At 40.7% G+C, this 15453-nt stretch overlaps 6 protein-coding genes across 6 annotated transcripts; 3 read left to right on the forward strand and 3 right to left on the reverse strand.

Annotated features, from left to right (window-relative positions):
• Nucleotides 1–51: 51 nt before the first annotated feature.
• On the reverse strand, nt 52–3100 carry BCR41DRAFT_353416 (hypothetical protein). The gene is made up of 8 exons (XM_022024140.1): nt 2759–3100; nt 2553–2627; nt 2113–2331; nt 1295–2000; nt 856–1236; nt 510–745; nt 306–366; nt 52–176 (listed from the first exon to the last, which is right to left on the reverse strand). The coding sequence occupies exons 1-8, from the start codon at nt 3020–3022 to the stop codon at nt 151–153; spliced, it is 1968 nt and encodes a 655-aa protein (XP_021881381.1). The 5' UTR covers nt 3023–3100; the 3' UTR covers nt 52–150.
• Nucleotides 3101–4892: 1792 nt separating this feature from the next.
• BCR41DRAFT_353417 (hypothetical protein) lies at nt 4893–5631 on the reverse strand. Its single transcript, XM_022024141.1, has 3 exons — nt 5429–5631; nt 5106–5234; nt 4893–5018 (listed from the first exon to the last, which is right to left on the reverse strand). The coding sequence occupies exons 1-3, from the start codon at nt 5520–5522 to the stop codon at nt 4897–4899; spliced, it is 345 nt and encodes a 114-aa protein (XP_021881382.1). The 5' UTR covers nt 5523–5631; the 3' UTR covers nt 4893–4896.
• A 2173-nt stretch (nt 5632–7804) lies between these two features.
• On the reverse strand, nt 7805–9007 carry BCR41DRAFT_59262 (hypothetical protein). Its single transcript, XM_022030926.1, has 2 exons — nt 8642–9007; nt 7805–7956 (listed from the first exon to the last, which is right to left on the reverse strand). Exons 1-2 carry the CDS (start codon nt 8855–8857, stop codon nt 7888–7890), a joined length of 285 nt encoding a protein of 94 aa, XP_021881383.1. The 5' UTR covers nt 8858–9007; the 3' UTR covers nt 7805–7887.
• A 1983-nt stretch (nt 9008–10990) lies between these two features.
• On the forward strand, nt 10991–12215 carry BCR41DRAFT_353424 (hypothetical protein). The gene is made up of 2 exons (XM_022024142.1): nt 10991–11873; nt 12004–12215. The coding sequence occupies exons 1-2, from the start codon at nt 11427–11429 to the stop codon at nt 12169–12171; spliced, it is 615 nt and encodes a 204-aa protein (XP_021881384.1). The 5' UTR covers nt 10991–11426; the 3' UTR covers nt 12172–12215.
• BCR41DRAFT_353426 (hypothetical protein) lies at nt 11739–13191 on the forward strand. The gene is made up of 4 exons (XM_022024143.1): nt 11739–11873; nt 12004–12310; nt 12398–12566; nt 12698–13191. Exons 2-4 carry the CDS (start codon nt 12174–12176, stop codon nt 13010–13012), a joined length of 621 nt encoding a protein of 206 aa, XP_021881385.1. The 5' UTR covers nt 11739–11873; nt 12004–12173; the 3' UTR covers nt 13013–13191.
• BCR41DRAFT_59280 (hypothetical protein) lies at nt 12702–13701 on the forward strand. Its single transcript, XM_022030927.1, has one exon. The coding sequence runs from the start codon at nt 13017–13019 to the stop codon at nt 13662–13664; it is 648 nt and encodes a 215-aa protein (XP_021881386.1). The 5' UTR covers nt 12702–13016; the 3' UTR covers nt 13665–13701.
• Nucleotides 13702–15453: the final 1752 nt, after the last annotated feature.

Below are 15453 nucleotides of genomic sequence, written 5' to 3' on the forward strand. Positions count from 1 at the left end.
GCTGCACCAAAATAATAAAAAAATGAAAGGAGCAAGCGCATTTTTGCTCGCGCTCCTTCACGGGAAATTATGTCGCGTGTATGTGCAAACAGCTCATTCATGACGCGCTTTTTATTTTTATTATTTTCGATCCAATACAGGTTCTTTCCATTATTCCTGAAGCTCTACATAGTTGGCTATAGACATCGATAGATACAAATACATTGAAAAATGAGCATATTATCAGCTAATTTACTCTTTCTTTTTCTTTTTTGGTCAACATCATGAACATCAGATAAAAAATATATGTTCTTCATAAAACTTACATGGGAAAAGGCCATTTGTGCCATCTTGTGCTAACCCGCTCCACCAGTCATCACTGACGAACTATAGAAAGAAAAAAGAAAAGAAAAGAAAAAGTTGGGTTAGTATTTAACAGTACTATGTTTCAATTGTTATTTGCCTTATATGTTGCATACAAATGAAATAAAAAGAATAATAAATCCAGACAGCAACTCTCTGATCCTTACTTCAATATCTCTGATAATATCACCCTCCGAGAATGAGATCTCGTTAGGCTCTCCTGCATTATAGTCGTACAAAGCAACTGCTGTGGGCTTAGCAGACAGCACCTCATCCACTGCGGCAAGTCCTGATTCATCTCCTGCATAGGTATCATGTGCGTAGGCCTCCTGCTCTTCTGCATAATGCGCCGACGTTCCCTCAGCAGCAGCAGAATCTTGCCCAATGACTTCGACATAATTGGCTACAGAAAGAAAAGCCGAGAAGAATGTTATCGGTTAACTTTATATACATATACTCAGTCTCATCCTAATTTCATTCTAAAAACAGAGTAGAAAAAATCCATCAACTTACCTGGGAAAAGACCGCTTCTGGTACCATCTGCGCTCTCACCGCTCCACCAGCCGGGGTCTAGCTCCTGGACGTTGACAAGGATTTCACCTTCAATTAATGTCATTTCGTTCTCTTCTGTCTTCTCATAATCGTACAAGACAACTGCCTGGACTCCTTGGCCGGCATCGGCGGGTGCAGACTCGTCTCCATGTGTATCCTCAGCCTCCTGATGTGCCGAATAATCACTTGCATTAGCAGTAGCAGTAGCAGTAGCAGCAGCAGCAGCAGCAGCAGCAGCGGTGGCAGCGGCTCCAACGCCTATAGCAGCAACAGCTCCAACCCCCACGGCAGCAACGGTAGCAGCAGCAGCAGCCCCAACCCCCATAGCAGCCGCAGCAGTACCTACCTTAGACTGCTGATTTGTGTTTTTCCTCTTGCTCTTGTTCTTGTTCTTGTTGACGTCTCTTCTCTGCGGCCTCTTCTTCCTCACGCTGTTCTCTCAAACGTCTCTCCGCTGCTTCCCTCTCCTCCTTCTCACGCTGTCGTCTCTTTTCTTCTTCTTGAGCAGCGGCCTGTTCACGAACCTGAGCTTGCTCACGGGCCTTAGCGGCCTCACGTGCAGAACGAGCAGCTTCCTCTGCTTCTGCTCTCTCTCGTTCCTCTCTTTCTCTAGCAGCACGCTCCTCACGTGCACGTTCCTGGATCTCCTGCTGTGCACGCTGCTGTTGTTGTTCCTGAAGGCGCTTTTCTTCAGCTTGTTTTTGAGCGTTGGATTGCCCTAAGGCTTGACGTTCTTTAGCTTCTCTAGCTTCGATTTCACGCTTAATCCGTTCTCGCTCTTCCTTCTCACGTGCCTCACGCTCCAGTCTGATTTGTTGAGCCTTGTTCATACTAGGTTCATTGCGTGTAGGAGTAGGGATGGTGGGAGCTCCTGTTCCCGAGCTTGCGCCTGCTCCTGCTCCTGCGGGGCGGCCATAGTTGGTTAAAGAGCTTGGAGGAGTAACCTTGTTGAAAGATATCGTTTTCGTGCCTCCTGTGTAAGATGAAGACCCTACTGACGTCTTCCACGTTCTTTCTGGAGCTGGAGGTGCAGGTTTGGATACTTGTGGAGTAGAAGGAGTGGACGGTGATGATGATCCGAAAGTCTTTGTCGCTGCGAGTCCATACTGTGAGAAGAGAAAGTAGAAAGTAGAAAATCAAGAAATGTAAAAAAAAAAGTTAAAAATAGGCTCAAATAAAAGATTAAGGACAAAGTACTTCCTTCATTATTCCCATTACCTTCGGTGCAGGCTGAGGCTTAGTAGGGTTACGCTGCATGGCTGAAATATCTGGAATCTCCGTTTTCTTGTATGCAGATTGAAGAGGAGTGATCTTTTCAGGTTTATAATCTTCCTTGTGGATCGAATACTTTGAGCCAGAGCTCTCATCAAGTCTCTTCATAATATGAGATGGTGCGACATCATCTTCACAGCGAGCATTGATTTGTAAATGATATCCCTAATATCAAATTGAAAATATTGATATATGTAAGAAAAAAAAAAGAATTCATATTACTCGCTTCGTAAAATCTTATATCGCTGTAACATTTTTCCTTTTTTCAGACTCTTTTTTTTCTAAAGCCCAAATATAAAAAACATGATATCATATCGAATACATTGAGATATATCCGTTGGATGTTTGACAAGTAATTATGAGTAACCATTATCACTTTTTTTTACCTTGAGGAAATTTGCAACATCAGCAAGGTGGCTGCTGAAGAGGCCCTTCTTGAACACTGGAACACCATCACCGCACTAAAAGATATGAAAAAGAAAAAAGAAAAGTTTTCTTTTTGTCAGCTTTTTTTTTTTTTTTCTTACCAGTATGCAGTATGATAGAGAAGAAAGAATTTTTTTTTTTTTTTTTTTTTTTTTTTTTCTTTTACCCAAGCAATTAGGACAAACTTGTTGAGTTGAGAGTAAGGATCGACAACTCTAACAAATGCATATTGGATTTTACCGTCCATGAATTCTCCCTCTAGTTCCTCAAGCCCTCCTTTACCCTGTCCGAGCACCTTGAGGTCATTGGTGCCCTTGTCATATCCAAATAGGGCCCAGTTGTCGCTAGTCTTGGGATCTCCGGTTAAAATTGTGTCATAGGCCGCCTTGAGGTCGTGACCATACGTTGTAAAGTTAACTTGCAAACTCATTGGTTGTCAAAAAAGTAAAATAAAAGGAAGGTGAATGATGAATGAAAAAATAAAAAAGTAAGATGAGAGAAGAATGAGCCGTTATTATTTTTTTTATTACTCTGCTTTCCACAGATGATGTCTTTTCTTAAACTTTAATTTGAATTAATTGCGACAAAAACGTCACTCGATTTTTTTTTTTTTTCGAGTGACGCGTAACTGTTGTTGGACGCGATTTACCAAACGCGTAGGTAACTAACTAGCTTAGAGTTAGAGGCTATAGCATTTTATTTTCTATTATTTATGTATTTCTTTTTTTTTAAGTATAGATAAACTTTTTTTATTTCCTTCTTCAAGGTCTCAACTTTTTTTACAGTTACTATCCAACAGACTGTTATCCATATGCAGGCTTGCACTCTCCCTTGCCACAATCGCAACACTTGCGAGGAGTAATCACACACCTTTGATCCTTGCGACAAGGAGGACAGCTCGGAGGGGCAAAACAGTATATACAATCTAGAAACAAAAAGCGAGTACATATATTTATAAATAAAGAAGCAACTAGCCCTTATTGATTGCCAGGAAATCTAGAATAATGGCTCATAGGATGAAGAGAGGAAGGAGGAAGGATGAAGAAATGGGTATAAAGCAAAAATAGTAATAAAAAAAATAGACAAAATATCGTCAATTACCTTTACACCATGTGGCTGGAGCAGCTTCAACAGAAGAGGTTGCCATGGCCAAGATAGCGGCAATGATAAGGATGGTAAACTTTGTAATGATCATTGTAATGTATCGCTGCTTTTGTTGTTTGGAGTAGAAAAATAAAAATAAAAAAATAAAAAATAAAAAAAAAAAAAAAATAAAAAAAAAAAGGTCAGTAGTAGCACCTCTTTATATCACAAAAAGAAGAGATATAAAATGGTCACCAAAGGTCAATGTGCCCCATTGATAACGGGTGAAAGAGGAAAGAGTCATCAATGGTGATATGCTATTTTGCTATATCAATAAAATGTACCGCTGATAGATCGATAGTAGACAATGAATCCCTTCACTGCCATTTGAGCGCATTTCAGGTCGAGAGGTCTGAGCAGATGATCACATTCTGAGACCCAATTATTCAACAGCAATACACCCTTCTTCTCTACATACATCGTGCATGACACGCCCACACCCTGTCCGTGCCAATTAATTACAGGCTTTAATACAAATGTTAACAATAAGGCCTACGCACAATATCTACACCTTTCCTCAAACTTATACCAGTAATGATATACTTGGCCCCTGTCAGCATGCATGTGTGTGTGGAGGCAACATTGGAGAGTGTAGCCCCCACACCTTTTTTTTGTTTTAGCCCTCGTCCCTTGTATGGTCAACATCTAATTACATTGGATATGATATGGTCCTTTGTTTGTCTTTTTTTTTTTTTTTCCTTTCTTCTTGAAAAATAAAAAACTACCTGACGCCAAAAGTCGATCATCCCATGTTGGTGCTTCACCAAGTAAAAAAAATATATATTTGTATATTCCTATTTATTTAAGCCATTCGGAAAATTTCCCATTTGTTTATTAAACCGAATGTAGCCAAAGTTACACGAAGGCTGTAAATATTAAAAAATCGCGTCTCTAGTATACATACATTTTGCTTTTTTTTTTTTTTTAATCAATTTTTACTTGTTCCGAAGTTCATACTCGGATTCATAATAGATGCATGTGATTTTCTTGTTTTTTCCTTTTTTTCTTTATTAATTAATAACAGACTATCCGCTTTTCAGGTTTTTGCATGAGATCTAAAGCGCATTGGTATTAAAACGCGTCTAAGTCTCAGACAGACATTTTGCACTTGTTTTACTCGATCCATAGTTTTTTTTTTTTTTTTTTTTTTTTTTTTTTCCTTTACTTGGGCGTGCAGTAGCCGTCGCCGCAGTCGTGGCAAGTAGCTGGGATGATCACACACTTCTCATCTTCACCGCAAGGAGGACATGTAGGAGGAGCGAAGCAATAGATGCAGTGGCCCGCTAAAAAAATAAAATAAAATAAAATACTTTGTTAATGGAATAGAAATACATGGTAATAATGATATATAAAAGAGTAAGGGCCCTTACGCTTGGTCTGAGTCTCAGCTGGCTTGCACTCTCCCTTGCCACAATCATGGCAAGTGGCAGGAGTAATCACACACTTGAAGCCAGTTCCGCAGGGAGGGCACATTGGAGGAGCAAGGCACTTGATGCAAGCTAAGATTAGAGCAGTAATGATAGTAAATAACGATAATAATAATAAAAAACATTAATAAGTATTCAACAACAAGCATTCAATATTGCAGACTGAAGGCTATTATAGTGGTAGTAATAGCAATCATTATAGTAATAGTAATGATTATAGTAGTAATAATAATAGCGGTAGTAGTAGCAGTAATACGTCTACGTACATGTAGGCTTGGCAGCGGGGGCGGCTTCAACAAAAGAGCTGACCATGACCATGGCAGCGGCAATGAGGAAGATAGGGAACTTGGCGGCAATCATTATTGGATTAATTGGATATCTTGTTTAATGCGGGTGCGAAAAATGCTAAAATGTAAAAAGATGCTGATGATTGTGGTTGATGATGGAAAAGAGGAATCCCAAGAGAACTACCTGGTCCTTTTATATGAATAAAAAAAATAAAAAATAAAATAAAAAGAGCATATATCATCAAAAAGAATATCGAATGCCAATATATTTTACCTGCGTGCTACTAGGCGATGTCCTACAGTCGCAGCAACAAAAACACAAAAGATAATATGAGGAGTATTCTATATGTGTTCATTATCCGCTCTTCCTGCTTGAGAGAATTTAAAAAAAAAAAATAAAAAATAAAAAATAAAAAAATAAAAAAATAAAAAAAAAAAGTAAGAAAGAAAGAAAGAGAGAAAAGCGCCGCTGATCAATGAATCATTGATCATGGACAACGACTTTGCTGCATGCATACATTCGCTAATTGGAGCTCAGATGTCCACCTATTGATGATATACAACTGCGCGATTAATGCATCGGATGAGAGAAGGAAAGACTCATGACGGACCACTGGACTGGCTACTGCGATGTATAAAAAAGAATAAAATAAAAACCAACTTCATATTTTCTTGCTTTATAAAGAGATGGTATTAAGTAGTATATATATACAGATATGTACTGCGTGTGAGCGGACAGACAGGAGAAAGAAGAATATCGAAGCCCCAAACATGTTTGATTCAATAGTTTTGAATTACTTTGTTTTGTTTTGATTTGTTCCTCTTCCATTTCATCTTCATGTTCGTAAAGCTCAGATATCGCTGACTTCAATTAAACAATCAGATAGCCATATACACCATTAATAGTCCTGGGCTGTTATATTTGCTTAAGAGTACGGAGTGCTTGCCATTGCTATACAGAAGCAGGAAACTAGTCCCATAAGGAGTTCATAGAGAGAGGATGGGGTGCATTTATCGCGCGGAATGTTGGCTGCTGTGCTTCTTCAGTAAAGATGTATATTCACATGCGGTGATTTACAAAAAAAAAGATATGGAAATGACTAACAAAACCACCGCGCTACACCACGAACCACTCTCCCAAACTCCTGCTGCCTGTTGATAAAATAATGGCGTTATTTGACGCCATAATTATAGTTATAACCATAACCATAACCATATTTCATTCTTTTTTAATTCATGTCAACCTTCCTTTATTTTCTCTGACATATTCCGCAAGTATATATAATGTTATATACTAAAGCCTGCCTTGCCCCTTTTACCCTTCGCTTGCGTATTCAGGCATTCAGGGATACTTTCATTGTTTGCACTAAATGAATATATATTTATATGTCTATATAAACATGCATGTCCTTAAGAGTCGAGACTCGTCTGGAAGAGACACTCGTGTTCGGATACGGGTCCGACGCAGCCATTACGGACGAATGATCTCACAAATATTTTTTTTTCTAGTGTCCCAATAGAATTTTCTTTCCATTCTCTTAATGCCTTGTGCCCTATTTGAAGATTGGCCTTGAAGAACCCTTAGTCATGACATCCGTGCAGTATTCAAAACAAATAAGGCAACTATGGGGGAAGAAAAGAGAGCAATTAGCAGAGCATTTGTTAAGGATCTTTTTAATGCAAGTCGGACGTTTAATCCTTCCATGCACGCCAGCCAGAGTCCAAACATTCTTTGTGTCCATGTTTTGATCTTACTTTTCTATAAACTCAGACGTCTCCTCATTTCCCTTTTTTGTCTATTTTCCCATGAAGAAAGTTCCAGCAATCAGCTGGCCCATGTGTTCCATTCTTCTATACCTTCCCTTCCACTCTTTTCATTCCTTACTCCACCGCTTATTCCACTCTTCATTCAATTCCAACTCAGTACTTGACACTTACCCGGACTAAATTCATTCTCCTCTTTCTTGCGCCCCGCCACAGTGTCGGGCACTGATGTTGGCACCGAATGTTTTTTTTTTTTTTTTTTTTTTTTTTTTTTTAAATAAAGCAAGAGCCGAAACATTTCGTAGTCATTGACTGTCAAAAAAAAAAGAAAAAAGAAAAAAAAGAGAATAGCTCGGTTCTTCTCTTTCGTGATTTCTCTCTAGACTCTCGTGAGATAGAAGTTGACCGTGTATCCCTTCCCCAATACTATTCCTTTAAAGGCTCACGAGCAGAGGACAGACATATAGAAATATATATGCAATGTCCAGTGTCTCTTTTAAAAAATTCACGCCACCAATCATTGTATATAGTTTATTGGCTAATATGGAGGTTATTGAAGTCCTGAATGGCTCTTCATCCATAGTAACAAATGCCTGTACTTGATTGGCACATTCCTCACAGCTTAATTCAGGTTCACTGGTGATGAATCAGTATAAAAGTGAAGGATCTTTTTCTCAACTCCAGGGATAATGTATAATGCGGCTCTCTAGTGCTAAGATGAGACATATAACACCTAGAAAATACTATAAAAAATGTTAATAAAACATATTTGTGAGTATTTAGAAAAATATTGCGATGACTGAGCGATACTTGATGTTCAGAGGTGAGGTCTACCACAAATGTATATCCAAAGTTTGTTAAGGATGTTTGAAACAAAGTTTACTCCAAAGGCAAATTCCAAATTTCGATTGGGGTTGAGTGAATGTTGTTGCCTATCACATACGATAAGTTGTTTACAGACTGCAATTTTTACGTCGGCGAAAATAAGGTTCAATATCCCGATGAAAATCCTTGACGAAAAAAATATTTGCGAAACTCTCTAGACTATTGCATAGTCGAACTTGCAATATCCAGACATCCCACTGTCAAACTTGTCCGGATAATAATTAGGTTTTACTAAATTGGGTGGTATTCTAAACTTTATAAAATATATATATATACTCAGGTGATATTGCATTTACGGGTTCCCCGAAATGCACATCTGGTGAAATGTCCGACAAGATTTGTCTGACGAAATATCCGGACAATTCTACGCCTCCACTGCGCCTCTTTGCCCAGCCCCACTACGCCCCATGACTTCCACACGGCGTCCCCGAATAGTATAAAAGCCATCATTATTGTAGCAGATTAGGGCAGACTTGAACAATAAATCATTTTTGAACCCACCACCGCTTGCTACTATTCACAACATATCACCTGTTCCCTTACATTAAACAATCGCATCCAAGCATCAAAATGGCAACTGGAAAACGCTCCACAGAGTCGGCTCTTGCTTATGAAGTGACCAAGAAGACCAAATATACAAAGTCTGAAATAAAAACGATTGAACGCAAGCGGAAGGAGAGGTACTTGGCTTCTAGATTGTGCAAGGAATTGCGATATGTATGCTCCCCTTATCCTTCCTTCAGTTGACAACCACGCCATCCCAATGGCGAAGGTGTGTTTGACTCTAGAACAAAAAATCGAGCTCCTTGATATATACGAATATCTTTTGCTTCGACAAAAAGATACTTTAGAAGCTTCGGTGACCTGGTTGGATATATGCTTCCGAAGGCTACTTTTTACGACATGTAAAGAAAGAGAAATGTGATTCGACAACAGGCTCCGTTGTATCCAAAGGGCGCATGTTATATGACTCAGCGAAAGAATTTTCAGCTTGAGGCGGTGCTCTTAAAATGGCTGCCTGGAAGATCAGCAGAAGCGAAACAATCCAGTCAACTAAAGGATGATAAAACAAGCGGCTAAAACCACCTATATTGTCCTCACCGACCAGAAAAATCCTTTTGACTCGGACTCCAACGACATGATGCCGTCTTTTTCAGCTTCCTGGTTCGATGCTTTCAAAAAGCGTCATAACATAACGTATTGCCAGCTCCACGGAGAAGTAGCATCGGTTGACCTTAAGGCGATTGAGCCTGAACTAGTCGAGATTCGGCGGCTATGTTCCCAAGCCTGACAACATATACAACTGCGATGAGACAGGATTTTATTTCAAGGAGCTGGAGCACAAGTCTTATACAACGCAGGTCTCGAAAGCCGGTATCAAGGCAAATAGGAGCTGCCGTGTTTCCATTCTATTTTGTATCAACGCTTCGGGCACATCGCTCCTCAAGGCAGAATCCATGAGTGCATTGAAGACACTAGTCATTGGTAAGGAGAAGCAACTACTGAAAACCTTGGTAAATATTAAATATTAGACATTAACTTGATGTGATATATTTTATATACTAGGCAAAAATATCGCCCAGGGCATTGACGAAGAGTCGGCAAGTAAGATGGTTGTGAGGAAGTCTGAATCGGGGTGGATGACAAACCATATCTTTGTGAAATGGTTGAAAGAACTCGATGACCAGCTCACGGAGCCAAGCCTACTTCTCCTAGACTCAGCTCCACAACACAAAAACATTGATATGCGCGACCCTTTTATCAATTAATCCTGGAAGCATCTCCGCGTCCGACGACTCCTGGTGAACCCAACATCTGTTACGCAGCCCCTTGACGCAGGTGTTATTAGTGTGTTCAAGCGAGCATTCCTTGAGATGCTTATCCGTGAGTCGCATCTCATCCGAACGTTTGACATGGCGAAGGCTATTTTTAATGGACACGCGTGGTCGATTATCCCATATGCATGGAATTCCGTTAAAGCGACAACACTAAGGAATTGCTTTGCTGAAACGCCGGTCCTTCCTGAAGAGATGCGGCCGCCCTTCAAAACCATGTCGACTACCAATGCAGAGCGGAACCATGAGCTCCGGTACATGCGACGTCACCTTTATGAGAGGCAAGAAAGGACGTACTTCGAGCACTTGGTTGCCTCAGTGAATGAGGCAAACGGCTGGAACCTCAACCGCATTGCGGAGAAAGATGTGCAGGATGTTTTGGAGGATAAAAATGGGCCATGCCCTTCTATAGAGGATTGTAACTTTCCTGATCTTTCCGATGGAGTCCAAGAACCCATTCCACCCCCTGTGAGCAGCATGCATAGTTCACCTCTATCGAAGGAGTCACTTCATACTTCGGTTGAGCTACTGGCCAAGTTGTCTGGTGGGCATGATATGCGCACTCCGGAGGGAATGGAGGCCATGCTGGATAATGCAAAAAAAAAGTAACATGAGTAGTGTGCGCCATTTTTTTGAAAAAGCTTGTAAGAGCTTGTGAAGACGAGAATAGGGAACAGGTATCTCCACAAAAAGATATGCAGGATGGCTCCCAACGAGACGAAGAATTCCAGAATCCTTTTAATTAAAATATAATTATTCATATTTCATTGCGATCGTTCATTGATTTTGGTTGCAGTATCTCCTTTTTTTCGCTCGCGAATGTAGACCTAGCTCTGAACCACGCTATCGCCTCGCCCTGCCAATCCAACTTTGGCTGGGTGAATGACCTGTAGGTCCTGGCGGCTCTCAAACTCCGTCAGCGCCCGTTTCAAGTGGTGCCAGACGAGGACAATGGAGACCACGTCGGCGGCCAGTTGTGTTTCGAAAAAAGCTGTCACGTAACATTGGTTCATTAATCTTGTCCAATCAACTTCAGGTGTATTAACTGTTTAACATTAAGTAGCATTGAACTTCTTCAACTGTACTCAGCGGTTACAAATAATACATCGTAAGGTCCGTAATTGATTTATTCATTTAGAATTATTCATTTAGAATTATTCATTTAGAATTATTCATTTAGAATTATTAAGTGGGCTGTAGATTTCATGAGCACATTCTTAGCGAACCTTTGCTTAGTACGCGGCGAGGCGGCGGATTGTGAGATGCATTCACAGTTAATTAGACGTTATAACATTAGCTTCAGGATACTGAATCTTTCTTAGCGAACCTTTGCTTAGTACGCGGCGAGGCGGCGGAAAGACGAGTTGGATCGAACAATGTTATAACATCACATCCACTTAATGATTCTTTGATTTCTTTTGTTTTTGTGTAAATTGAAATTTCATTACTTATATTGAATCGTTCACGAGAATCATGAGCGTATAGAATCACAAATGCGAAGCGTATCATCAGCTCCACAGGAAAAACTACCTCCTCTTCATCCTGCCGACTCAGTTGAACCATGTGTGAATGACCCGTTGAGTTGGGCACAAAAGAAAGCTAAAAGGGGTGAAGATATAGAAATGTCGAAATTCGCCGAAGAGCTTGGGTTCCATTGTGAGGAAGATGCACATCCGCTATTTATGCAAGTTTTACAATCAACAACTGTACCGTATATCATAAGACGACGTTCGCTTAATCAGTACAAAGTGTGGAAGGCATCTAAAGGTGGTGAATTTTGGGCAGACCGAAGAATTCGCTATCAAGTCCGAATGTCCACGAAGTCGGCTGTAAGCGAGATAATCGAAGGAAGTGGGGCTGTTAGAGAACATTATATCAGCGTCAATAATTCAACTTTGATTCCACTTTTATCAAACAATTCGAGGTGGGTCCGAAACGAGGTAAGAGTTACTATTATTTATACTTATATTTGATATTGTTTGTTATTGTTTGTTGCTCTCATTCAATATTTGCATGGCCGACGACTGATAGTGCTATTTTCGTCTGCTCGCACTCCATTATTTGACTGAGGCTCGGGCTTATCATCACCAACACTGTCGCCTCCGCGCCGTCCGCTCTTTAATATCAACAACGATGAAGGAGCTGTCACAGGAACTTTCGACAATCACGAACAGCTGTCTAGCGGAGACAAAGGTGATGAGGGTGAGGTATTTGGACGACCTTACAGTGGAACTGTAGATATGTCCTGGATTAATGAGCGGCCAGAATTCACATTCCGTTTCCCGCTGACAAAAGACTGGGGACCTCGGATAACTGAGTCCTACAACAAGATCAAGCAGAAGACATCTTTGAACTTCAAGCAAATAGATCAGATTGCGTAAGTAAGTTTGACTCCATACAAATGAGACTCACGTTCAAGCGAAATTACACAAACTAATCGACGTGATGAAATGTATCAATCTAGGCTGCTCTCTGGTGTCCTGCATTTTGACAAAGAGCATGTTGGATTCAAGACTGCTGAGATCTCAGCTATCACAAAGGAAGTTCTCCGTCGGTTTTATACCAGCGAGCTGCAAGAGAAAGACGTAAAGCGGTCGGTAGAAGCAGCTGCACTATGGAGCGCTTGGGTCCAGGTTCGCGGATATGGCTATGGTTGTTGTTGACATTATGTTTTTTTGACTGCTTGTTTGTTTTGAGCAATGCATAATGGGCACCAATCACCTTTTTTTTTTTTTTTTTTTTTTTTTTTGGTTGTTGACTGCAGAATTTGGGATCAATGAATCTCTTGAGCTACCTATCCAAGGACCTTGAAACCGCCGAGGAACCCGAGATCGATCTTAGGTCGGTCGTTGACATGATAATGGGATCCTATTACACATGCCAAGAAAAAGACATATTACCTGTTTTGTTTGTGGCTCTGTATGTGTTTCGACACTACAATACATGGTGCGAGATTGAAAGTGAAAGTGATATTATGTCGTCCGTCATCGTGCCGATTTTACGTGAATTTATGAATATACCAGGCCATATCCAATTCAAATGGCAATATCATCCTGATTGTTTAGCCGTTTGCATATAGGAAGATGGGATGTTCTTTTGGTTTAATTGTCGTTATTCCTTTTAGCAGTCTTAACAGTGCATCGACTGCGGGCGAGAACAGAAAAGCTGCTTTGGCTCAGGATGGGCAAGCCAGGCAACCCGACATTGTGGGTCGAACAGAGGGAAAACGTGAGGTATATTATGGAGAAATCAAGGGTATCCACCCCACAACACAGTCAAAGAATGCGGATACCCTCCGCATTGCCATTTTTACAAAAGACAGCCTCGATGATCTACTCCCCGGTCTTGAAGAAGATCTGCCACTCATAAGCTTCCAGTCTGTCGGCCCTGAGATAGTGTTTTTCCTTGGTGCAATGATTGGCAATACTGTCATCCATGCAAGGATCTCTGAGCTTACAATGCCAACCTGTTCATCCGAACTTAAATCAATGGATCAAATCTTTTTCTTCCAATTGTTTCAGATTCAATCATTGGTCCGGATTACTAGCAAGTGCCTAAAGGGAAAGCGACAGGGGCATGTAAAAGACAACAGTCCATTTCCAACACTGAGCATGCCTCATCGAAATATGAAGCTGGGAATTCAGTCCAAATTGAAGGTGGTCAAGCGCGGGGGCAAAGATGTCATGGAGGTGAAGGAACTCAAGCGCAAAAGGAGAACAGCGGAGGCGTAAATGATATGAAGGAGGAGGAGGACTCAGTATAACTCAATGCTCTCTACACTGTTCTATTGTCGTACGCTAAGAACTAATCCCAGTTATTCCGAACTAGTGCTTGAAGGTCGTCATCATAATGGATCTGCTCTTTCAGATAGTTTTCTGTTTTTAAGTATACTTTCTTTAACACCAAAAAAAAAAAAAAAAAAAAAAATTGTGAAGCGACATGATAAGAGAAAACTATCCAAATGCAATAAACAAAATCGTCTCAATATGTTTAGCAGATGTGAGTGAGAAAATGCAATAGGCAACGATAGAGCCAAGGGAAGGCAAGACCAAGAAACAAGGGAGGGAAAGCCGAGCCCGAAAAAAAAGGTCTTGGAAGCCTATTCCACAATATCGAACGTGTTTCGTTCCTTTTGTAACTGAAAGGAACGCAATCGTCGGACATCTCGCCAGATGTGCATTTAGGGGAACCCGTAAATGCAGTATCATCTGAGTATATATATTTTATAAAGTTTAGAATATCACCCAATTCAGTAAAACCTAATTATTATCCGGACAAGTTTGACAGTGGGATGTCCGGATATCATAGCAATATTAGTGTTTACCGATAGGTCAACACCAGCCCCAAGATTGACAGAAGTAATCAAAGACCAGACATCATCTGATCCGCGGTCATCTCGACCAGCATTGAAATAAAATCACCAGTTTTGCGAGAGCATGTCCATAACTGTTCGAGTCTTTCCACAGCCAGATGCTCCTAAAGTGAGCAAAAGCTGAGACTATGCGACAAAATATGTACAAGGATCTCTTTTGCCTTGTTATTAGAGTCGCAGCTCATATAAGAGCCATCCAAACCAGGAGGATCAAAGAATAGGAGTGATGGTCTATGTGTCGCCTCTCTTTTTTCTGACTGAAATCGACGCCAAGCATCTGGGAAGCCTGACATTGCGCCGTCTGTTACTGGTAATTTAACGGTGCCATAAATATAAGCCTTGATAAATCAGACCAATCCTTGGAATAAAATTCCTTCTCAATGCTGCTAAACCGTTTATTGGCTATGAGTATTTGAAATACACAAGTTAGTAAAAATGGTAAATTGATGAGTATCAAATATAAAACATAAAGGCATTTTTGCTTACGTTCTTCAAGGGGTATACGAAAACCAAACTGCGGTTAACCGCCTATGAACGCAAGACACAGAACATTTGGTGAGATTATAAATAAGCGTGGATATCCCAGACATCAAGGACCTTTTCCTCCTAATCTTTCATCCGTCTGGCATGAATTGATGTGAGAGGGGATGATTCTGGCGAGATTGATGCCCTCAACAGCATGTAGCATTAATATACCGAGAACTATTAATATACTGACGACACAATCCATGTTGTATCACATTTTACCGGTCAATCGCGTGGCAGCCTTGGCCACATTCTTGATGTTTTTTTATTCCATGTCCCTGGACGCCTAGAGATTCAAGACGCGCCGCCTTCACATACTGACACTGAATTGGCCGAACATACAACTAATATGATCTCATTGGTCACAGGTTGCCATCCCGTGCACGCACCATGGGGCTAAAACGACATTTATGTCTTTAGAGCGGAGCTGTCATCCTAGCTCCTGGTTAAACGTTCTGGCGCCTTGGATGATGATAATTGATGGGTCTTCCGCAAGTGGCAAGCATCCAGATGACAAAGCATACGAGAAAGGACAATTTCCTATGCCAGCTGTCCTGGTGATAATAATATGGTTTTGGGTCTCATCATCAGACTCTCACTGGGTTCTCCACAGGATTCTTCAT

The sequence above is a fragment of the Lobosporangium transversale genome (assembly GCF_002105155.1).
Source record: "Lobosporangium transversale strain NRRL 3116 chromosome Unknown BCR41scaffold_18, whole genome shotgun sequence".
In the NCBI taxonomy this organism is placed as follows: Eukaryota; Fungi; Mortierellomycota; class Mortierellomycetes; order Mortierellales; family Mortierellaceae; genus Lobosporangium; species Lobosporangium transversale.

What these genes read in the sequence shown, in the direction of transcription:
- BCR41DRAFT_353416 (XM_022024140.1), bottom strand. Translation starts at nt 3,022, where the DNA reads ATGAGTTTGCAAGTTAACTTTACAACGTATGGTCACGACCTCAAGGCG. An exon ending in AGTTTGTCCTAATTGCTTGG is followed by an intron (nt 2,628 to 2,758) that starts GTAAAAGAAAAA and finishes CATATCTTTTAG; the next exon opens with TGCGGTGATGGTGTTCCAGT. An exon ending in AGCCTCAGCCTGCACCGAAG is followed by an intron (nt 2,001 to 2,112) that starts GTAATGGGAATA and finishes CTCTTCTCACAG; the next exon opens with TATGGACTCGCAGCGACAAA.
- BCR41DRAFT_353417 (XM_022024141.1), bottom strand. Translation starts at nt 5,522, where the DNA reads ATGATTGCCGCCAAGTTCCCTATCTTCCTCATTGCCGCTGCCATGGTC. An exon ending in CCCCGCTGCCAAGCCTACAT is followed by an intron (nt 5,235 to 5,428) that starts GTACGTAGACGT and finishes CTCTAATCTTAG; the next exon opens with CTTGCATCAAGTGCCTTGCT. An exon ending in AGCTGAGACTCAGACCAAGC is followed by an intron (nt 5,019 to 5,105) that starts GTAAGGGCCCTT and finishes TTATTTTTTTAG; the next exon opens with CGGGCCACTGCATCTATTGC.
- BCR41DRAFT_59262 (XM_022030926.1), bottom strand. Translation starts at nt 8,857, where the DNA reads ATGGCGTGGTTGTCAACTGAAGGAAGGATAAGGGGAGCATACATATCG. An exon ending in CTTGGATGCGATTGTTTAAT is followed by an intron (nt 7,957 to 8,641) that starts GTAAGGGAACAG and finishes CATTTTTTATAG; the next exon opens with TATTTTCTAGGTGTTATATG.
- BCR41DRAFT_353424 (XM_022024142.1), top strand. Translation starts at nt 11,427, where the DNA reads ATGCGAAGCGTATCATCAGCTCCACAGGAAAAACTACCTCCTCTTCAT. An exon ending in CGAGGTGGGTCCGAAACGAG is followed by an intron (nt 11,874 to 12,003) that starts GTAAGAGTTACT and finishes TATTTGACTGAG; the next exon opens with GCTCGGGCTTATCATCACCA.
- BCR41DRAFT_353426 (XM_022024143.1), top strand. Translation starts at nt 12,174, where the DNA reads ATGTCCTGGATTAATGAGCGGCCAGAATTCACATTCCGTTTCCCGCTG. An exon ending in AAGCAAATAGATCAGATTGC is followed by an intron (nt 12,311 to 12,397) that starts GTAAGTAAGTTT and finishes GTATCAATCTAG; the next exon opens with GCTGCTCTCTGGTGTCCTGC. An exon ending in TATGGAGCGCTTGGGTCCAG is followed by an intron (nt 12,567 to 12,697) that starts GTTCGCGGATAT and finishes TGTTGACTGCAG; the next exon opens with AATTTGGGATCAATGAATCT.
- BCR41DRAFT_59280 (XM_022030927.1), top strand. Translation starts at nt 13,017, where the DNA reads ATGGGATGTTCTTTTGGTTTAATTGTCGTTATTCCTTTTAGCAGTCTT.